The 23821-nt window shown below is 38.2% G+C and overlaps 1 protein-coding gene across 4 annotated transcripts in view; it reads left to right on the top strand.

Moving 5' to 3' along the window:
• Positions 1-9802, top strand: part of MARK1 (microtubule affinity regulating kinase 1) — a 143687-nt gene extending 133885 nt beyond the window's left edge. For 2 of the 4 annotated variants that reach the window (XM_068541797.1, XM_068541796.1), the window contains exons 17-18: positions 5110-5154; positions 9010-9802. In XM_068541797.1, coding sequence (XP_068397898.1) covers positions 5110-5154; positions 9010-9364 — 400 coding nt within the window. In that variant the 3' untranslated portion in view covers positions 9365-9802. The remainder of the gene's footprint in view (positions 1-5109; positions 5155-9009) is intronic. The other 2 variants (XM_068541799.1, XM_068541798.1) reach the window with 1 other exon arrangement.
• The last annotated feature ends 14019 nt before the right edge of the window (positions 9803-23821 follow it).

The following is a 23821-nucleotide window of genomic DNA, read 5'->3' as shown; positions in this document are numbered from 1 at the left end:
TGTTTGAGGAAATAAGAAGTTATGGGTAAGAAAGTTTTATACTTGAGGAAAAAATAGTACTTCAGTACTTAATTTTCAATGTTTTTAGTGTTCCTAGGATTTCAGAGAGTGGGTGTGGAAAAGAGAAGCAGTGTCCTTAGCCTCTCACCTTTTCTGGGAGCTGTTCGTAGACTCTGTTCATGGATCAGTTTGCCCAAGATCACACAGCTGAATTTATTACTTTAAATATACCCCCCATGCAACGCCGGTGTCTAACCGTTTCAGTCTGAGATTTTGTACCGCTTGGGCAGTTACCATGACACATCGACGGAGAAAGACCTGAAAGCTCCCCCACAGAGTCAGCGTGGCAGTGGGACAGGAGTGCTGGCTGGCCGTCGGCAGGGTAGTAGTTAGGTTATCAGTAGTTGGAATTTGGCTGACAATTTAAATCCGTTTTTAAAACCCGGTACTTTCTCCTGGTTAAGGCACGATTAATTTTAAGGTGAAGAAAAACAGGTTTTGAGTTTAATGCTTGATTACTAACCGTACATTAAGCATTGTGCAAAATATTCCTCTTTGCAATAAAAATTTAGATTCTAGAGGGAATGTAGTAAGGAGCACCAGACAAGAAGATTGCCATGTAGACATTCAACAAACGTGGCGACCTACTACGTGCCGGGCCCTCTACCGGCTGCTCTTGATACGGCCCCTCCATTCCTGCACGTCGCTGATGGTCTCACGACACTCCACAAAGCTGAAACCTTTTCCTTACTCGGCTTCCGCCCTCTCGGGCTCCCTATCCCTTCTCAGGCTCCTTTGCGGGTTCTTTCAGGTCTCTTTGCCCTTCCCCCTGACCTCTAAATGCCAGCCTACCCCAGGGCATGGTCTTTGGACACATTCTCTTCTCTGGTTATCCTCACTCTCTTGGTGATCTCATTCAGGCCCATGACATGAAACTCCATCCTGTGTTAACCATCCCAACTTAGATGCTTAGCCCAGGCCACTCCTCTGAAGGACAGACTCCCGTATCCAGCACTCCACTCTGCCTCTCCACCTGGCTGTGTAACAGACTCGCAAACAGAACCTGTCCACAATTCAGCTCCCGCTTCTCCTCCTCACACTGTCCCCTCCCTCCTCCTTCATCATTTTAGGTAATGGCGACACCGTCCTTCTGGGTGCGCAGACCCTGAGCCTGGATTATCCTTCACTCCTCCTTTCTTCGTACCACACGTCAGTTCCACGAGTGGTTGTGTTGGCTCTGCCTTCACAGCAGTTCCAGGATTTAGCTGCTTCCAGCACTCCTTCCGCTGCCTTCACAGTCTAAACCACTGTTGATCTTCCACCTCCTCGCAGGTCCCCTAGCTTCTGCCCTTGTCCTCCTGTTCTGTTCACAACAATGTAAGTCCTCGATTTAAAATCCTCAGCTTGCTTTTTATCTCGCTCAGAATACAGTTCAGAGCCTCCCAGTGGTCTCCATAGTCTGGCCACCCGTTCCTGCTCTGACATCATCTTCTCCCACTCTTTCCCTTGCTGGTTCCCCACCAGCCCCAGAGGGCACCTGTCTGTCCTTGGGCACACCAGGCACACTTGTTCAGGATTTCATACTCCGCTGATACCTGCGGGGCTGGCTTCTACACCTCCTTCAGGTCTTTGCGGGACTGTCACTTCCTCAGCGAGGCCTTCCTCAACCCCATGTTGAAAATCATCCCCTCTCCCTCCCAACACTCCCTTTTCCGGCTTTATTTTTCTCTATAGCACTTCATACGACCTGAGGTAGTATGCTTGCTTTACGTAGTTGTTCATCGTCCATCTCTGGCGAGGAGATGTGCTCCGTGAGAACAGGGGTTTGCGGTTGGCTTGTTGGCTTGCTCTGTTTTGTGCTGAATCTCCTGCTGAGCTGGGTGCTGCCTCTGGCACGTACTCTGGCACTCGGTAAACATTCATCTAATGGGCGGACGAATAGTGTGGAAGACAGTTTAAAAAGTAAACAAATAAGCCTGTAATACATTCTGATAAGTCCTCTGAAGGGGGCAGGTCCTGAAAGAGAGAACAAGGCTGAGGGAATAGGAGTGTTCAGAGCCAGCCTGTGAGGGGAGCTAGCGTGGAAGTTTCTAAGGTTCCACCGTGCCCTTATTACACTTTGAACAGTGTCACCTAGTAGAGGGTTTTGGCGGGGGGCGGGGGGGGGGCGTGGTAGGGAAAGAAGGGAGGAAGGAGGTTGTTTGCCGTTCTTTGTCAGAAATCAGATAGGGTTTTTTATTAATGTCTTGATTTTTAACATATTTTAATTAATTCTGGATTTGGTGAGAGACGAGAAAAAATGCTCAATTCTTCTCCCAGGCCACTTGTCACCCTGTGAACAGCTTTGGCTTTACAAGTATGTTTGCGTTCTCAGCAGTGCATAAGGGTAGCATTTTGTGGCTCAAGATGACGCCATCTAATACCCCCCTGAGGACTTAACGCAGGAGGACAAGCAAGCATGGGTTTCCATCCCGGGGCTGAACCTGCTGAGCTCTTTAGCAGCTGGCAGACGGGACGGGCAGCTGATCTTTCTGCATTTGCGGCGTGTTGAGCTTTCGGGGGTTGGAGGCTTGGAGATAAGCTAGAGAACCTCTCAGTGCCTTATTATTTATCATTCTCAACTCAGCTGTCAGGTTTATCGTCCTTCCCACTGGTCTCGTCTTCTTAATTCCATCCTGGGTTCAAGCCCGGCCTTTCTCTCTGTTCCCTTTGCCTTCCTCACTTCACTCTGCCTAAAGCCTGAAGAAATGGTGCCGCACGCTGTCGCCCCCGTGGGACCAGCACCGGCACCCGGGGTGCTGGGGGGCAGGGCTGGCTCTGAGCACAATGTGGGGGCCAAGACGCTTCCAGACTCGGGGACCAGCTAAGTCCCCAACGTGCCCCTGAAGGCTTTAAAAGATGAAGAAAATAGGATTTTATAGGGAAAAAAAGTAAAGGAGTTTGGGTTATTAAGCTTTAAGAAAAGAAGGATAAGGAATAGTTCAGAGTTAATCGTTCATGTATTTGAAAACCATTATCACAAAGAAGAAACCAGCTTAGTAGTTCGCCTTGGCCAGTAAGAAGCTGGACACCAGAATGGCCACATGAGAGAGTTGTTTCCTGGTTTTAAGAAAGAACTTTCTAATTAAGAAAGGTGATTTACACTAGACTAATCTGTCAAGGGAGGATGTAGACGTACTATTTCTAAAGTCTTTTAAATAGCATTTAGAATGATTTGCTTTGGATCAGTGCTATATACCTACTGTACAAACAGGAGATTGGATCAAACCTTATGATTTTTTAACCATAGTTCTTACATAGGGAGTAACCTGACTCGTTGAACTGATTATGTATAAGATATTTGGCTTTCCTTTAAGTTGTAAACATTGGAGAACCATGCTGCATTGCATATGCTGTTACAGCCAACGGCACGTTCTGTATCCCTAGATGCCTCCCACCATGGCTGCTTGGAGCTGACTTAACTGGACTATTTGAAACCATTGCCAAATAGCAGAAATTCTTCCAGTCAGTGTTCCTAGTGACATCCAGGAAGGCAGGAACAGGGTATGGGAAACGATGTGACGAGTCAGTTGCTTCTTCCACAATTACAGCAAGGGAAGTAGGGTCTAAGGGGTGTTTCATCCCTGATGCTTACGCTTGGGCAGCAGTCCGCTAGCAGTGATTCATAAGGCAAAGTATAAATAGGACAGAAAAGTCCGGTGAGACGTATGTCCCTTCCTGCTAAAGGAATTTTATCTTAGCAGCAGGAATCAACAGCATTATTATCTTTCTTGCCCAGCTGGTGGGCTGCCCTTCAGTGTATTATCAGTACATCTACATGTAACTCGAAATATACATCTCACTTTGAGCCTGCTCAAAAAAGGTTTCGTTTATTTCAGTGTGCTACAATAAAAACAGGTTTGTGTAGATGGCTTTGAACTGTTATCACACTTCCCAATGAAAGTGCTAGTTATTAAAAGTAGAAATTTAAGAAACCCCATTTGAATGTGAGAATACATCTTATTATCCTTTTTAATTCAGATAGGAAGATGGTTTTTACATAATACGTTTGTCAAGAAAGCCCTGTAGTTAAAGACCCTGAGAAGCATATAAGGCATTCGTATTTTTAACCATGAGTTGAAGTTTTAGAGCTTATTGTACTGCTGGATTTTCTTAATTTGGGGAATGAGGAAGGTGGCACTGATTTTATTCCTGTTGCATTTATTTTACGTAAATAATATAAATGTTTCTGGAATGGTTAAAACGTTAAGAAAATGTGGACTTAAGGGTTTAAGTTGGTGATTCTTCCAGCTATTTAATAGTATTTTGCTATCACCAGCCTTCTCTTACTATATTTAAACTGGTTTATAACTTGATACTCCTATGTTAGATGCTTAATTACCTTTGAAAATGACAAATAGTTAAAATTTTGGCAGACTTAAAAAATACTAATTACATTCAACAAAAGAACAATTAGTGGAGTTTTCCTGGTTTTACTTCACAGGTGGATGTCCAGGTAAGATCAATGTTTCTGTTTAAGTTTGAATTCATGTCTTTAGACTCACCTGCTTGGATAGGCTGTTTGGTTTGCTATAATATTTTATCATGTGCATGAATCATTAGCATAACTTCTGAAATAAGTTACTTGCATATTTAAAAACTAGTATTTATTTTTAGAAATACTTACGTGTTGAGCTTTATTTCTAACTACAAGATTAATTTATATTTTTCTAAATTGAGCGACTACTCAAATTATGTTTAATAACCATTATGAAGTTAAATCTTGCTGTCGATAATTATTAAATAGTTTTGACTTTAGATTGAACTAAGCTAAACCAAAAGGTAAATTATGACTTTAAAATCGTGGCTGGGAATTGGAAGACCACGTAAAAATCCTAAACCATCACCTAGCATCTCCTCTATGGCAATACCCAGTAGACGCTCAATAAATGGTAGTCAAGTGTGGTTATGATGAAAAACATAAGAAATGGTATTAGACTGACTAGTCATAGAAATCTGTCATGCCAGAAGTTTGCTCAACAAGTTTATTTTAAAATCATTTTAGATGTAGGTTTTCTTGGTATTTTTTTCACTTTTATCATTAAATCTCAACCTTCACTTTGTTTTGAGGGATCCAAGTGAAGGCGAAGCCAGTGGCAGAGCCGACACTTCAAGGTGAGGAGCCACTATTAATACTTCGCTGCTAGGTCCCTGTGTGTGAAGACGTACTTTTGAAATACTTACAGCACTTAATAAACATGAATAGAACTAATAACTAGATAGTATGTGTATTTAAAATTTTATATTGGTATGGGTTTTCCTAATGTTGCCTGGCATTTATTAAGTTTATTAACTTTAAGTTTGTGTTTTCTAAACATTATTTTGAATTGTATGCTTTATAGCCTTTCTGTCCTTTAAAAAACATGTCGTAGCAGAAGAATTAATAGATTAAAATGTACTGATCCTTTTCTCACTAAAATGATGTAAATAAAATCAGTCTTGGGACTTCCCTGGCAGTCCAGTGGTTAAGACTCTGCACTTCCACTGCAGGGGACACGGGTTCGATCCCTGGTCGGGGAGCTAAAACCCCGCACGCCTCGCGGCGCAGCAAAAAAAAAAAAATTAGTCTCAGTCAAATAACGCAGAACATGGAGGTTACCAAATACATAGGAAGATGTGGTATCCGTAATATATTTTAGGGGACTCTTCATTGGTGGACCACATTTCAAAACTCTCACCCTGCCGTACTTTATGGGTTACTTGACATTTAATACTGGCTGTGTATTCGTTCTGGCAGTGGGTCTCAAACTTGAGCACATTCAGAATCACGCGGAGGGCTTGAGGAAGCAGGTGACTGAGCCCCAGCCCCAGGGTTTGTGATTGTCAGGGAGGAGCACTGATGCCGCTGGTCTGGGGACCACATTAGTGACATGTTAGTACTTGTGTTCATATTTATAAATGGGAAATTTAAGAAACGAAGGCATTCAATTATTTCGAGTGTACACCAGCATTAAGGGGTCCAGTATAAATCTCAGAACCTTAACAAGCAGTTCCTCAGTAGGACAGAGGCCCAGCTTCATTCAGGAATTATATTTGACCAGCTAAACACAAGCCTCAGTTTACTTTCTCCTTTTTAAAATTATGTGAAACATAAAACACAATGAGGTATGGAAAGACTTTAACGAGCATTCCTATGTAGTCTTTTTATTTTACAAACTGTGCTGTATATATGTTTAGTCATAGTAGTTGAAATATTTCTTTTTTGAGTTAGGTACCTGAATCACCATAGCAGGGAGCCAAAGAGAGGCAGGACAGATAATATTAATTTCCTCCTGCCTGTTGAATAAACATGCAGGACTCTTGTTTTCGGCTCCTCCCTCACTTAGTCACTTAGTCTTGAGCCCCCTTCTTGCATCTCATCCTGTCTTTCCACTCGATTTTCCTCTGAGACATTTAATCGTGTGTAGGGTCACAAGTCGCTGCTGATGTTGCAGTTAATCTGCATGCATTTATCTTTTTAACGTGACTACATGTCTCTTTTGTTTGGTCATTGTTGAATTTTGCTCTTTGGTTTTTTGTCTGTTCGTCTGTTTTGCTTTTGAGCGAACTTATTTAATACCTACTATCTATAAGGTATTGGCTGGTCATTTAATCCTCATAACAACCAAGTGAAAAGTATGCATTTTACAGATGAAGAAGCAGGAAGGAGCATCGGTGGGACCAAACCAGTTACAGTGAGGTTCTGTGCTTTCAGAGGGATGGTTGGGCACGATGGTGAATAGCAGACGGCGTGGGCGTTGGCTGTGTTGAACCACTTACCTCGCTGTATACCTTTAAGAAAGTTGCTTTAACTCTTTGTGCCCATGCATCCTCATTCTGACTGCCTCCTAGGGTTGTTGTGAGGGGTCAATGAGTAAATAATACATGTTAGGCACTTAGAACAGTTCCTGGTACCTAGTAAGTACTCAGTGAATGTTAGTTGTTACTATTGGTGTCAGTATTTCCAGGCACTTTCTACAGTTAACGTTACCAGTGGCGATGCCTTTGAGATACAGGTAGAAAAATATCTTGTATGTGCCTGTTGTCTTAAGGTCACCAGGTTTCCTTGATGGAATGGAAGGAAAACTATACTTGGAATAAAACATCTGATTTCTAGTCTTCGCTTTCCAACTCATTAGCTCTATGACCTCAGGAAAGTAATTTACATTTCCTAGCCATCAGTTCTGTTTTTAAGATGAGTGTTCAATCAAGTGATGTCGTGGGTGCCTCCCCACCCTAGCAGGCTGATTCCATGGCCCGCATTGTACATGTGGTCCCAGTGAATGATACTGGTCGGATCTGCACACCCAGAGGCCTGTGATGCCGTGGCTTAGATTCAGTGAGCAAAAAAGAGAATGATAGAGAAGCCACTGAGATAAATACTCTCCATACTTTGGAAATTTATCTTCTGTACTTACTCCTTTCCTGCTTTTCTCAAGCTTGCATAGTTGGCAGAGCTTTGTCAGCTCAGATATCTAGGAATGAGGAGGAAAGCATACGTAAATGTATACATATAAATTGATACATATAAATGTATACGTGAATATACTTTATATGATAATAGTGATATAAAATCTATAAACAGATACAAAATATTTATATAGTAGAATATAAACTTTCAAAGTACATCATTTTTTTCTTTAAGTCACATGTAAGTGAGATAGATTAACAAGTTAAAATTGTAACATCTGTGCTTGGATAATTGCTCCACAAATTTAATTACAGCATCTTCTGAATCAGAAGTAATCTATGAATTTTACCTTTCTTTGATTATTTGAAGTAGGTTTTCTGTTACTATATTATTTATGGGAGACCTACAATAAGGAAAATCTAATAAGGTTCATTCATTTAACAAATATGTGTTAATCATCTACTGTTTGCCTAGCACAGTTCTAAATGTCTGAGATGTATCAGCGAACAAAACAGACAAAACTCCTTACCCTCCTGGCCTTTGCAATCTAGCGGTGGAGACAGACAATAAATAATAAACATAATAAATAAATGAATTAAATACTATGTAAGAATATGATAAGTACTACAGAGGGAAAAATAGAGCAGGGTGAGGAGGTTGGCCATGCCAGTGTAGGAGCTGGGGGTGCAATAGGGTAGTTAGGGTAGACCGCATGGAGAAAGTGAGCAGAAACTTGAAAGAAGTAAGGGAGTTAGTCATGCAGCTATGTGAGGGAAAAGCATTCACGGCAGAGGGAACAGCCTGTGCTAGAGCCATAAGGCAAGAGCATACCCCGTATGTTCGGAGAATAGTATGGAGGCCAGTGGGTCTTGATGGGCATGAGCAAGGAGGAAAATGATAGATGAAGGGTTGGGGTTGGGAGTTGGAGTATAGGTCATGTGGAACCTTGTAGACTATTTTAAGGATATCTTTAGCAAAACGTTGAAATCATTAGAACCGATGTCTACACTCCTGCGTGTGGTGTGGCCTGACGTCTTTACCCCATTGCAGTACCACGTTCTTCCTCAACATCATCAGGTACAAGTAAACCCTCTGTAGCCATTACTGCTCTCCTTGTCCCCAGTCCTTCTCCTACCCAAAAAAGGTAAAAAAGAAAGGAAGTTTTTCATTGTATTTCAAAAATGTGTATTTATAAGCAGCATGCTAGTGGTATCCATTTTGTATAAATGTACAGAAAATGGAGGATCTGCATTTTCCAACTTAAACAGAGAAATGTGGAGGAAAAGTACTAAATTTTTTTACTTTTGGATGCAAACTTATTTCCCACAAACAAATATATTTAAGAAAATGTGCTATTTTAAATGGAAGATATTAATAAAAGTCAAAACAGATGGCGTCCTGGAGTCTGGTTTTTGTAACAGCAAGATGATACTTGTATCTGCTTGAAGGTAGTCTGCAAACTGGGTAGTTTTATTAAGCACTGAATTATCTAAGCACTTAGATTTTATGTGTGTTTTGATTTCTTTGCTGAATGGAATTTTTGTTTTCATTTTTTTTTCCCCTCTGTCCTCTTATTCCAGAAGTACAACAGGGGAACCAAAAGAAAGAGACAAGGAGGAGGGTAAAGATTCCAAGCCACGTTCTTTGCGGTTCACGTGGAGTATGAAGACCACTAGTTCAATGGACCCCAGTGACATGATGAGAGAAATCCGGAAAGTGTTAGATGCAAATAACTGTGATTATGAACAAAAAGAGAGGTTTTTGCTTTTCTGTGTCCATGGAGATGCCAGGCAGGATAGCCTCGTGCAGTGGGAGATGGAGGTCTGCAAGTTGCCACGGCTGTCCCTCAATGGGGTCCGCTTCAAGCGAATATCCGGGACTTCTATTGCCTTTAAGAACATTGCATCTAAAATAGCAAATGAGCTTAAGCTGTAAAGAAACTCAAATTTACAGGATCAGGGAAGATACATCCGTATATGAGGTACAGTTTTTGAATGTACTGGCAATGCTTAATGTGATTGGCCTGTGAATCTCCCCATGTAGATTTTGCCCTTACTGCAATAAGGTTATACATAGTTATGAACTGTAAAATTAAAGTCAGTATGAACTATAATAAATATCTGTAGCTAAAAAAGTAGGTTCACATGTACAGGTAAGTATATTGTGTATTTCTGTTCATTTTCTGTTTATAGAGTTGTATAATAAAACAGATGATTGCTTAAAAACCTGTATAGTTGTCTAGATTTCTGCACGTAAATGTACGTTTGATGCTTTGAGTTGAAAGTGTTCTTTCTGTTACTTACATTCTGGTGGGTTTTTTAAATTCTTACCTCCATCATGCAATTTTGAAAATTGAGAATTGTGTCCAGAATTAAAAGTGCACAGAAGTAGTCTTTACAATTATAGCATGGACTTTTAAAAATTATTTTTAAATCATATTTAAATTTAAACCAGAAGCTGATAAATAGATCAGCTTTATTAAACACAGAATTACTCCTGCTTATCTTTGCTCTTATCCTTGTTATCAGACAAGCTTTAGTTGAGAAGATACAAAATGTTTACGGTGTTGGCACTTAGCGTTTTTAAAATAAAGTACGTGAAAATAATAATAGCTTTGCCTTGAGCTAACTAAGAAGTACTGGGGAAGAAGTTAAACCTACATCAAATTTTCTTTTGAACTTTAAAGTATTTTCTGGCCCACTGCTAATTGTAGCAGCAAAATTAGAAAGAATCAATACTTCATCTGGCTATTATAATGTAAAATGTCACTGAGGTTTGCTGCCTTCCAAATCCCACAACATTAATTGCGGAAGTACAATAATATTGGGACTGTTTCATAGCACAAACTCATCTTTACAGTGTTGATCAATGCATCAGTTAAGAAATAATGCCACCTCAGGAATTAACTGGCATTGGGAACGTTTGCTTCGTGCTCCTGCCAGCCTCTTCACCCACCCCCGACACAGTAGTATCTGTCATTACTTAAGAGACTTCCGAGCAAAACATGCTATTTATAACAGTATATTATTGATTTACGCTTATGTGGTTGTTCAGTTGGTTCCCATGTGACCTGTTTGTTTTTAATATTTTGCCAGATTTCTTGTGTTTATTCCACATCATTGTGCCTATAATGTGCAGCTTTGTAATTGGCATTTGCCTACTTTTCTTTCACAATTAGTGATATATGCGATGTAAAACCACTAGTAAAGGTACATTTTAATAGTTGTTATTTTCTACTGAATTAGCCTTGGAGGTTGACTGTGCAATGTTATTTAATGTTGTAATTACTGTAATATCAGCATATGGGCCCCATCTGCACACTCCTGAGAAATAGAAAGTGTATTCCAATTTTATCAGTTTAAAGGAAAATAAAGCTGTGATTAAATACTGTAATTCTAGCCTACATTAGAAAGCTCTAAGCGTAGGTGATGTGCCATTCCATGATGGCTTCCAGACTAGGGTGATCTGTACTGTACTGTGATGTAGCTTTCTTCTGTAAAGTTCTGTTCTAAAATGAAGTGTATTTTTGCCTTAGCAAAGGATGGTGTTTGGAAAAAACAACAACAACAACAACAACTGTGTAGCCCCTTTTTAACCTAGTGTTCATTCAAAACACTTGACGCAAATCTTTATTCACCTTCACTGGTGCACACTGAAATTTTACTTGAACAGTTCTCAAAATAAAGCACTTGTCTTTTGCTCTTTACCAGAATGTGAATTACCTGTTTTCTAGGGCAAGAGTATTCTGTATGGGGAGTTTATTTTGTGTGTGCTAAATTTAGTTGATGGGGGAAAGCTGTGTAGGTTTCCAAGATGTCATTATGACAAGAAAAATTTAATCTTTTTTACTGGAGTTCCTATCAATTAAAACACTTTTTAAAAACTAGACATGCCTTTTCCAAGGTAAAAAACTGATGTTCTTTCGCATTTTCTCACTCTGGTTAACTCTTCTGTGTTTGTGGCAAGGAATTTTACTTCAATATTTTTTATGAACTAAAAATGAAATCTTAATATTCACTTTAGATTTTCCCATTTTATATGGCAACATAACTTTTTTTTTGAAGATTTAGAGGAATTTTATAGTATGTTTGCATAAATAAATACCAGTTTATGTTCACTGGCTATGTGATATCAGGATTTCCTTCATTTCTGTTTAAGTATGATTTGCTGTAACATCCCTAATATTAAATTATTTTGTAGAGACTTGGGCACAGTATTTAATTTGATAAATAAAAATTTGGTAAATAATAAGATGAAATACACTCTAGAATCTTGACCCAATAAGATAGGCCTTGATTTAAAACCCAAAAGACCTTATTGTGAAGTGGTTTTCACCAATGGTACCATTTCACAATGTGGACAACAAAATGGCATGTGATGAATGAGACATCAATTTACTATAAATAAGTGATGTACAGCATGTGTCAGTTAATCAAGATCTCTGCCTTCATTTTTAAAATACCTATTGAGGTACCTACTGTGCCTTAAGGTGTATAAAGGAATTGTAAAAGAGGGTTCCTACTTCTCCAAGATTTTGGTCCATTTGGGAAGACAAAATATAAACACGCACAAGGCAAAAAAACACGCACTGAAATAGGAGACAGTGAAAGTGCTCAATCACAAAGAATAGATGCTATAAGGATTCAGAGAGGGGCGAGTGCTGTATGAACATGAGAAAGGAAGGGATTTGAGGATGGATAAAACTCAAGGGGCAGAATGGAAGGAACGTGGGAGAAAAGGCTTGAAGTTAATAATGGCTGTAAGACACATGCGAGAAATGAACCACTTGTTCTAGGGAGTTGACAGGGTTCACCGAAGTTGATGGATAGAAGATTATGTAAAGCTTTGATGGGCAGCCTCAGTTTGGACTTGACTTGTGGTTAGAGGGGAGTAATTAGGGCTTTTGAAGCCCAGGAAATACCTAATAAATTGGTTGTAAAAGAAGAGCAGTTCATTAATTCAGTAATTTTCTCAAGTACCAATATACATCAGATTGTAGGTTCTGGGAAAACAGCAGTAAAAAAAAAAAAAAAAAAAAAAAATCTGTATCTAATAGAAATTTGTGGGATGATGGAAGGCTAGATAGAGCCAGGAAGATCTTTTCAGAGACTATTAGCAATAAAGCATGTATGAAATAGTCTAGATAGAGGTGGTTAACACAGGATCAAAAGGAGGGTATATTTGAGAGACCTTTCAAAAGACGTATCAACAAGGTAGCATGAGTAGGATATGGACTATAAAAGGGAGGCGTGGGTGGCACGAAGAGCTTCCTGGCATATGATTCAAGTTGGCAGCTTGCATATGAAGACTTCCACTTTCATCTAACATGGATAACAAGTACTAGAGTTAGCCTTCCACCTAAAACAAGAAAAACAAAATATGAAACAACAGATTCATACGATGTTTCCATTTTGATGAAGTGTTTTCAGGACATTGTGTATCAGTCAATGGAGGACGGTGATCCCTAAGAGGAAACACGTGAACCCGGGGATTGACCCAGCTGTCTGCCTCAGGAGAATTTCTGGGCAGTGGCACATGGAGGGGAAATGCAGTGGAAGCTCCTCATTAAGGAGTCAGAGCTGAGAGATCAGGCAGACCAAGACAGCTAAAGTCTGGAGGGGAGAGAGCTGTACCAAAACCCCAGAGATATGCAGAGATTGGTGCGTGCATGTGAGAAAACTACATGAAGCCAATGAAAGAACCACCTGAAAAATTGGAACAATCATCAAACCTCATACAGAAGTAGTGCCTGCTCCAATCAGCCACAGTGAAAAACCTCGTAATTCATGGGTCAGTGGGTACTCAGTTTTGCCTCAGTAGTTGGAACCAGTTAGCCCTAGATTAAATACTGCATTGGTCCTGCTTAACAAAGTTTAACAAGCAATATCCAGGAGAACTATTTCTAAGTAACTTATGTTCCAGAACAGACCTCAAGAATATTAATAGGAATACAAAGTGTGAACCACCTGACATGGTAATAATATTCACAATATCTAGCCTCCATTCAAAAGTTTTGCAGCATGCAAATATTAATATGCTAACTGAATTATTGTAAAAAAATTAGATCATATATAGAAACTGGTCTACATAGCATTTTTAATATAATTTTTTTAAAAGCCGGCATGGTGGGCTTCCCTGGTGGCGCAGTGGTTGAGAATCTGCCTGCCAGTGCAGGGGACACGGGTTCGAGCCCTGGTCTGGGAAGATCCCACATGCCGCGGAGCAACTGGGCCCGTGAGCCACAATTACTGAGCCTGCGCGTCTGGAGTCTGTGCTCCGCAACAAGAGAGGCCGCGACAGTGAGAGGCCCGCGCACCGCGATGAAGAGTGGTCCCCGCTTGCTGCAACTAGAGAAAGCCCTCGCACAGAAACGAAGACCCAACACAGCCATAAAAAACAAACAAATAAATAAATAAATAAAATTAAAAAAAAAAAAAAAAAAGCCAGCATGGTTAAAAGTTAAATATTTTTTTCATTCATCTCGTTGTTCTGTAACATCATTGCATTTTCTCTGTATGTAACAGAACACTACATTTTCATGAGTATAAAGCAAGAGGTGTGGAAAGGAGAAGGGTATATCATAAGGAATTATCTGAAAAGAAAATTGGTAATATTACAGCCAGTACATATTTCAACTTTTTTCAACACGCTTAGCACATACGGTATGTTATGGAAATAAGTCCCAAAAAACTGTTTGTTGATATGGAATATCATATGTAAAAGACATCATCTTTAAAAAAAAAAAAAAAACTTTTACCTAGATAACTAATGCTCAATTGTATTATTATTGCAAATAGACATGTTCTGTAAAATTCCCTAAATAATTGCTGCTCACTCAGCTTACACTCAGTGGTTTGAATGGTACATTTGATGGTACACTCACTAAAATTTCTTTCTGTTAAAAGAAATTTTAGTGATATTCACTTTGAATTGAAATATGAAATTGAAAAAAGCTGAGGAAGACTAGTCTCAGATCATCTCTAGGTAAGTCATATCTTAACTTAGATGATGGCATGGATATAATAAAGCAAGTAAAGCAACAGAAAACCCCACCTGTTTATTGTGAGAAATCAAAATTTTTTAAACATATGTCCAAGTCATGTCTATTTATACATAAAGCCAACTAAAGTTTACTATAGATTCTCAAAATGCTAATTTTATTAAGGTGGAACCTGAGTTATATTGGGTTGATTATTTTTCTTTATGCCATCAGTAGTTAATTTATTCTACATGAGGCATTCTGAAGTTTGATATCACCATAAACACTTTGGACAAATTTTTCAACCCTCATAGAAATCTGTATAGATTATTGTTATCCATGTCTAGATTAATTGATAATAAACTTAGTCCAAGAATCAAAATACCATGATTGAAAGTCTCTTATAATGCCAAATCTAAGCTATCCCCCAAAACTGGTCATGCAGATGCTGCTTCAGCAGAGACGAGGCTAGCCTGCCCTAAATATTTGCAGGTCCAGACACAAAGTAGAAGACCACATCCCAAAGCTCACCCCTCTTCTTCCCCTTCCTTATCCCTCCCAGCTTCATCCTGCACTGGGAAGGGCTTGAAGCACAAGCACATGGAGAAATGAATCTGCATGTATTTCGTTTAACCAATTATGAGTAGTAAATCTATTATTCAGCCCACTCTTCCATGTTTTGATTTTGCAAAATGTTCAGCTTAAATCTAGATATACTTCCATGGTACACATTAATAATGATAGCAATAACAACAACAAAACGACAAAAGGAAGAAGGGAAAGTTTATCTGATACAATGTTTCATTAGTGAACTCATGCTAACTGTTAATAATTATCTTTCATTTTCCATCCCAAGTAGTTACTTCCTAAGTCGCTGAAAGATTTTTCCTGAGATCAATGTTTACCTGTTAGAGTAGTGTCTTAGTGCCTCAGTTTTTTCTTGGCTCAGTTTTGCAACGGACATTTATAGCAATTCAGAAATTTCATCTGTTGAGATGTCCCTTGAATGTTACCTGTCTGTCCAAGAGTCATAGAATAATTTATAATAGCAAAAAAAATCTTATACTCTATCCTGTTTAAAGAAATAATAAAGCCTTTTATTCCTTTCCATAAAGGTGACATATGTTCAAAATTTTTAGAAAATATTGGTAAGCTGGTTCTCGTTCAAGATGGTGATGTGGGAGGATCCGGAACTCACCTATTTCCATGGATACAACTAAATATGGAACAGTATCCTTCGAAAGAAATCTGAAAACTAGCAGCTCATATACATTGGGCAAATGAGGAAAAAACCCACGTTAAAATGGGTAAGAGAGGCTGAGACACAGTCCCACAATAAACCCCACACCATGGCTCAGCGACTCATAATCAAGAGGGAACTCAACTCCCAGCTACTCCTGAGTAGCAAAGAGATTGAATCTCACATCTGGCACCCCAAATTTTAAGACCTGAAACCATAAAACTAGAAGAAGACGTAGGTGGTAAGCTCCTTGACTTTTGTCTTGGCAATGATTTTTTTGTTTTGGCAACAAAAGCAAACATAAACAAATGGGGTTTACTATATTAAACTAAAAAGCTTCTGCACAGCAAAGGAAACCATCACCAAAATGAAATGGCAACCTACAGAACTGGAGGAAATATTTACAAATCATATATCTGATAAGGGGCCAATATGCAAAATATATAAAGAATTCATAATACTCAATAGCAAAAAATTAAAAATTAAAAAAAATCCAATTAAAAAATCGGCAGAGGCTCTGAATAGACATTTTTTCCAAAGAAGACATACAAGTGGCCAAAAGGTATATGAAAAAGTGATCAACATGACTAAAAATCAGGGAAATGCAAATCCACATCACAGATATCACCTAACGCCAATTAGAATGGCTATTTTCGAAAAGACAAGATAACGAATGTTGGTGAAAATGTGGAGAAGAGGGAGCATGTGCACTGTTGGTGGGAATGTAAATTGATGCAGCCACTATGGAAAACAGTATGGAAGTTCCTCAAAAAAATTAAAAATAGGACTACCATATGATCCAGCAATTCCACTTTTGGGTATTTATCTAAAGGAGGGAATGGGAAAAGGTATTTCATGCAAATGGAAATGAAAAGAAAGCTGGGGTAGCAATACTTACATCAGGCAAAATAGACTTTAAAACCTAGGATATAGGGACTTCTGTGGCAGTCCAGTGGTTAAGACTTTGCCTTCCAAAGCAGCGGGTGCAGGTTTGATCCCTGGTCAGGGAGCTAAGATCCCACATGCCTCATGGCCCAAAACATAAAACAGAAGTAATAGTGTAACAAATTCAATAAAGACTTAAAAAAAACCAAACTAGGCTATAAAAGAAACAAAGAAGGGCATTCCATAATGATAACAGAATCAATCCAACAAGTAGATAAAACAGTTGTAAATATATATGCACCCAACAAAGGAGCACATAAGTATATAAAGGAAATATAAACAAACATAAAGGAAGAAATTGACAGTAGCACAATAATAATAGGGAACTTTAACACCACACTTACATCAATGAACAAATTATTCAGACAGAAAATCAATAAAGAAACACTGGCCTTAAATGACACATTAGATCACATGGCCTTAATAGATACATAGAGAACATTCCATCCAAAAGCAGCAGAATATGCATTCTTTTCAGAGCCCATGGAACATTCTCTAGGATAGATCACATGTTAGGCCACAAAACTAGTCTCAATAAATTTTAAAAAATTGAAATCATGTCAAGCATCTTTTCCAACCACAACACTATCAGACTAGAAATTAACTACAAGAAAAAAACTGCAAAAAGACAAATATGTGGAAGCTAAACAATATGCTACTAAACAATCAATTGGGTCACTGAAGAAATCAAAGAGGAAATTAAAAAATACCTGGAGACAAATAAAAATGGAAACACAACAACCCAAAATCTATGGGGCACAGGAAAAGTAGTTCTAAGTGGGAGGTTAATGTCAATACAAGCCTACCTCAGGGAACAAGAAAAATCTCAAACAACCTAAAATTACACTTAAAGGAAATAGAAAAAGATGAACAAAAGTATCCCAAAGATAGTAGAAGGAAAGAAATCATAAAGATCAGAACCAAAAATAAATCGAGACTAAATAAACAATAGAAAAGATCAATGAAACTAAGAGCTGGTTCTCTGAAAAGACAAACAAAAGTGATAAGCCTTTAGCCAGACTCATCAAGAAAAATAGTGAGGGCCCAAATAAAATCAGAAATGGAAAAGAAGTTACAACCAACCCCACAGAAATACAAAAGATCTTAAAATTACTACAAACAATTAATACCAATAAAGTGGACAACCTAGAATAAATGGATAAATTCCTAGAAACATACCATCTCCCAAGACTGAATCAGGAAGAAGTAGAAAATAAGAACAGAACAATTACCAGTATTGAAATTGAATCAGTAATATTAAAAAATAAAAGAACTCCCAACAAAGAAAAGCCCAGAACCAGAGGGCTTCACAGGTGAATTCTACCAAATATTTCAAGAAGAGTTAACACCTATCCTTCTCAAACTATTCCAACATATCGAAGAAGAAGGAATGCTTTCAGAACTCATTATATGAGACCAGCATCACCCTGATACCAAAAAAGGTATCAGACAAAGACACCACAGAAACAGAAAATTACAGGCATATATCACTGATGAACATAGATGGAAAAATCCTCAACAAAATATTAGCAAACAGAATTCATGAATACATTAAAGGGATCATACACCATGGTCAAGTGAGTTGTGTCCCAAGGATGCAAGGATGGCTTGATATCCACAAATCAATCAATGTGATACACCATATTAACAAATTGAAGAATAAAACTCATATGATCATCTCAATAGATGTAGAAAGAGCTTTTGACAAAACTAAACATCCATTTATGGTAAAAACTCTCCAGAAAGTGTGCATAGAGGGAACATACCTCAACACAATAAAGGCCATATATGATAAGCCCACAGTTAGCATCATATTCAACAGTGAAAACCTGAATTTTTTTCCTCTAAGATCAGGAACAAGAAAAGGAAGCCCCTTCTCACCACTTTTATTCAACATAGAAATGGAATTCCTAGCCACAGCAATCAGACAAGAAAAATAAATAAGAGGAATCCAAATTGGAAAGAAATAAGTAAAAGTATCACTGTTTGCCAATGGCATTATACTATATAGAGAATATCCGAAAGATGCCACCAAAAATACTATTGTAACTATTAAATGAATTCAGTAAAGTTGCAGGATACAAAATTAACATACAGAAATCTTTTGCATTTCTATACACTAACAACGAATTGTCAGAAAGAGGAATTAAGAAAACATTCCTATTCACAATAAAAGAATAAAATACCAAGGAATAAATCTAAGCAAGAAGGTAAAGATCTGCACACCAAAAACTATAAGACCCTGTAGAAAGAAACTGAAGACAACACAAACAAATGGAAAACTGTACCATGCTTATGGATAGGAAGAATTAATGTTGCTAAAATGATCATACTCTCCAAGGCAATCTACAGATTCAGTGCAATCCTTATCAAAATACCAATGGCATCTTTCACAGAACTAGAAAAAATAATTCCAAAATTTGCATGGGAACACAAAAGACCTCAAATAGCCAAAAGGATCTTGAGAAAGAACAAAACTGGCTGTATCAAACTATACACCCTGTTTAGTTTACATCCTCCCTGATTTCAAACTACAGTAATCAAATTACAAATCTACAGTAATCAAAACAGTAAGGTATTGGCACAAAAACAAACACATAGATCCATGGAACAGAATAAAAAGCCCAGAAATAAACCCACATGCATATGGTCAATCTATGACTAAGGAGGCATAAAATGGGAAAAAGAGAGCCTCTTCCATAAATGGTGTTGGGAGAACTGTACAGCTACATGCAAAATAATCAAACTGGATTACTTTTCTTACACCATATACAAAAATAAACTCAAAATTGATTAAAGACTTAAATGTAAGATCTGAAACCGTAAAACTCCCAGAAGAAAACATAAGCAGTATGCTCTAAAGTGAAATAAGCCAGTCACAAAAGGACAAATATTGTATGATTCCACTTATGTGATGTAGCTCATAGTTAATTTCATAGGGACAGAAAGTAAAATTGGTATTTTCAGGGGCTGGGGGAAGAGGAAATGGAGAGTTGTTGTTTAATGGGTTTAGAGTTTCAGTTTTGTAAGATGGAAATAATTCTGGAGAATGGTTGCACAACAATGTGAATGTTCTCAACAACACTGAACTCTACCCTTATAAATGATGAAGATGGTCAATTGTACATGCATATCTTACCACAATTAAAAAAAAGAACAGCAACAACAAACGGCAGAAATAACCCTAGCTCATAAGAGTCATGCCCTCACTGTAGGTATACACATATTCTTAATTATTATTGTTTTCTAAAATCAGCTTGGCTTCATTTAGCAGGCTTCTTTCAATGTTTTCCTTTCAAGATAGTTGATTCCAAATTTGTATACTTTCAGGTAACTTTGTGTCTTAAAATTGCCTTTTGTCCTCCCTTTAGAGTGGACTGATTTGGGGGAAAGAATACCTGGAAAGTGCTAGAAAACATGATGCTGGAGATTCTTCCCCAGTGGCATTTCAATTTCACTAGCATCAAAATGGTCTCTGTTCTCTCTCTAAAAAGACAGTCCCCCTTTTCACTTTTCCTACAGCTTTTTTTCAGCTGTTCTCTCCAGCAAATGAAAAATGGATTCTTACTATCATTATTATTTGAAAATTAAATGACCTCCAAATAGATATACAACAGACATATTTTTTTTCTTAGCTACTTGTGAAGGGGCTGGACAGGGTGAAATAATCCAAGCACTTTTGCTTCAGATGTCAAGTACAAAATGGGATCCAAAACTTGAGCTGTAAATTAATGCTTTCTCTAACCTGCTTCTTTTAAAAGTGTGATCCTGTTTGTTAAAGGGATTTTATTAACTATGGAAAGAAATGAACCCGTGAAATGAAACCATGTAGAGCTCTTAGAATATGCCTGGCTCTTTGTAAGACCCTAATAAATGTTAGACACAATAGAAGTTTGCTGTTATTATTTTTCTTATTTGTTGCCAGTATTTCTCAGCTTGTTGTTTGTCTTTTATTTCTCTTAATGCTGTCTTCCGAATTACTGGTCTTTCCTTTATAATTTCTTTCATCACTCTTAACCATAAGAAGTCTTCTCCAATCCAGACATTTAACAAATGTTTATTTTCTTACAGTTATAAAAAAAGAAATGAATCCAGACTGAGAAATTTGTTCAGATTTTTAAACTCTTGTGCATGTTGTATTCCCAGAATATCATGGACAGATGTGACCGGAGAAATCATTTCATTCACACCCTCATTTCTATGATGAGGAAACAGAATTCGAAGATGTCATAATGATTTGGTCCAAAGTCTGGCCCAGGAAGGTTTTACACTCTGGTCTCTGTGCTGCCGGTGCTTTCCAGCAACCTCGCTGACATCCCCTTTTATATTTCTCTTCGTGGAACCATCTTCAGAAAAGTTTGGTCTTTTGTGCTGCATTCGAGTAATAATGCATTTGTCAGTCAAAGATTTGGGTCAGGGTGAGATAACCCCTGCCACCACATTGAACGGATATAATCCTAGCCCAAAGCACAGAAATGCCATACCATTTCTTTGAAAATGTTTGACACGTTGAAATTGTTGTTAGTTCCAGTTATTACCAGAGGGAACCACTAGAGGTCAGAGAAAACCCCTGTCCGGGATGCAGTGCTTGTGTCCTACTACCCACAATGGTTGGAACACTACAGACCTGTCTATACAACAGACACCCGCGTTGCCCTTGAAAAGTGCGTGGTCTTGTGGCCCACATTCTCTAGATTTAACTAAGAGAACGTTTATTTCTTCTGCCTACTCATGGATTTGAGGCTAACATTCTTTGCTGCTTCAGTTGAATTTTTCACGTTTTTGATTCACTCAGGTTGTTTAAAATGTCCTTCCATCTGGCTGCAAAGGCACTCTCAACTTCATTCCATTGGATCCCTCATATCAAAATGTAATGGTTTTATAAATTTTCTGGAACTTGATGGAATTCTGCATTCTTTTCATACTGTGGGACTCTAATAGGGTCAAAAACCTAGAGATATTAAAATAACATCTAAAAAAAACCCCATAGTCTTTTATAACCACATTCTTTTCATACTGTACACATTTTTTCTCTTAGAATACTGTGATGAGCCAATGGCTTTTCATTGACTCAATTTGTTTCAATTACTCATGGTCATTAGTTGTGTGTGTGTGTGTGAGACCAAAATTTTATGTTAGCTAAAGCAGTCCTTTAACTGGCCCAGGTAGCCTAAAATGCACAATATTTACTTGTCTTTGCTCTCTAGTAACAAGATATCACAAGCCCATCTTACACCTTCTGTATCCTAGACATGCATTCGGCCAATTTTTCCTAAGCCGCATTTCCCTTCCATGGAAATTGATATTAGAAACCAAACTCTGAGCACTAGAGGTGCTTACCTGACTTTGTGCTACTAGGATGATGTGAGCTGTAGGCCACTTCAGTAGACAGAGATGGAAAAAAATACCTCTCTATCTCTCTATCCATCCATCTATATTTACAAACTCGTATGTAATAAGTTCATAACCATTTTCAGCTTAGTCTTAACATTACTTCACAACTGTAATATTTAAATTCTTAATTTTATATCCAAACTATAATTATGCCTTCTTTTATCATAAATGATACATATAATTGTCACTCTGAAGCTCTTGATTTATAACAAAGCAAACAGAATTGCTGATTTAGTTTACTTGCCAATAAAAGAAAAATGATCCAAAATAGTGATACCAGTATTAGCAGTAACTATTAAATTGCTAAATGAAATTCAAATTTGTCTTTGTACTTACTTTTGTCCTTAGAGTGCACCAAAGGATATAGAATAAAAATTACTTTGGTCTGGAGAACTCTGAAATAATCCCTCATTCTGTGGGTTAGCAAAGTTCTGTCCAAATGGTTCCATTCATTTTCAGTTGAAGGGGTCAACATTTGACAGTTCTGAGTTCCTAATATTTTAGTTTCTGCTTTTTACTTTGGGCTATATTCAGCCACTGGCAAAAGGGTAAGTCAGTTTTATTACTTCGCATCATGAAAATAAATAGAAATACCTCAACAGTTCAATCTTCTGAGTATTGAACAGGAATTTCATTTAGTCGCTGTCTGCCTCATTTACAATGACTCTGTGCAGAGCTATATGTGTGAGATTTATATATGTGCGTTCTGGACAAACCCAGACAAACCCATTCTGACAAACCCATCCTATTCAATTTGTCTTAATACATTTGGAATCTACAGTTTCATGTCTCCAGTTAAATTTTCACTGTACTAAATTCTATCCTAATATCAGAACTTTTTAATGATCTTCTTCCGCCACCTCACCCTCTGCCAGCTTCAAGTTTTTGTTTTCTCTTTCATATATGATAGCATTCCCTTCTAATCAATACATTATTTGTGCTAAGTATTGTTGTATCAAACTAAATATTTACTTGGTTTTACTATATATAAGCCAAGACGGTTTTCTGTGTTGCTGTTTTCTAAATACAGAACCAGTTATTAAAATATCTTAACCCACCTCCAGGAAATACATGATATTTTTATTATTTATTATATTTGAATATATATATATATATATATATATACATATATAATTGAGTGATGCACTGTTGGCAAAGGAGAATACATATCAAAGCAGGTTTTTCAGGTTTTGTCAGAAATGTTTGTTTTCTTTTAACTCATAAGGTCATAATTCTGACCTTTTTTCTCTACACATACATTTTTCTACTATCAATATTCAGCGCAAATAGCTCAGTGGTTTTCCAAAGCTTCAGTGGCTTTTGAATAAATCCAACCAAATAAGATACAATTCCATTATAGTGTTGAAGGATGATTTTGAATGTTATACGTTACACTTTAAAGCTTCATCCACAGAAGACTTCTGATTCTGCTTCTGATGCAGAATGATGCACCAGTGGGGGATGCAGGGACGCCTTGGTGAATGGAATTCCAGAGAGGGACAAGCCTCTCACGGATGGGCAGCGGGCGTGCAGCCTTCACTCCTGGGCAAGTCGCTGAGCTGGGTGCGGGGACCCGAGGAGGGGACTTGCCCGGTACTGAGAGGCGACGCCTACAGGTGAGGGGGAAAGAGCCAAGCTTTTTGTTACATGTGGGCTGGCAAGCTAGACTGGAATCTGGACGAGCCCCAGATAAAAAGTAAACAAATCACTTGGCCACGCGATGGCCCTCTTATCCCTGGAATTGTGCTGAGAAAGCCGCAGAGGGGCAGCTCTGGGAAGCACGTGGGCTTTCTCGAACTTTCCCACCATGGTTGATGCCAGGGCCCTGCTGGAG

Source organism: Eschrichtius robustus, chromosome 3 (assembly GCF_028021215.1).
Source record: "Eschrichtius robustus isolate mEscRob2 chromosome 3, mEscRob2.pri, whole genome shotgun sequence".
Lineage (NCBI taxonomy): Eukaryota > Metazoa > Chordata > Mammalia > Artiodactyla > Eschrichtiidae > Eschrichtius > Eschrichtius robustus.
The sequence above is the reverse complement of the archived record's forward strand: the minus strand, read 5'-3'. Positions and strand labels throughout refer to the sequence as shown.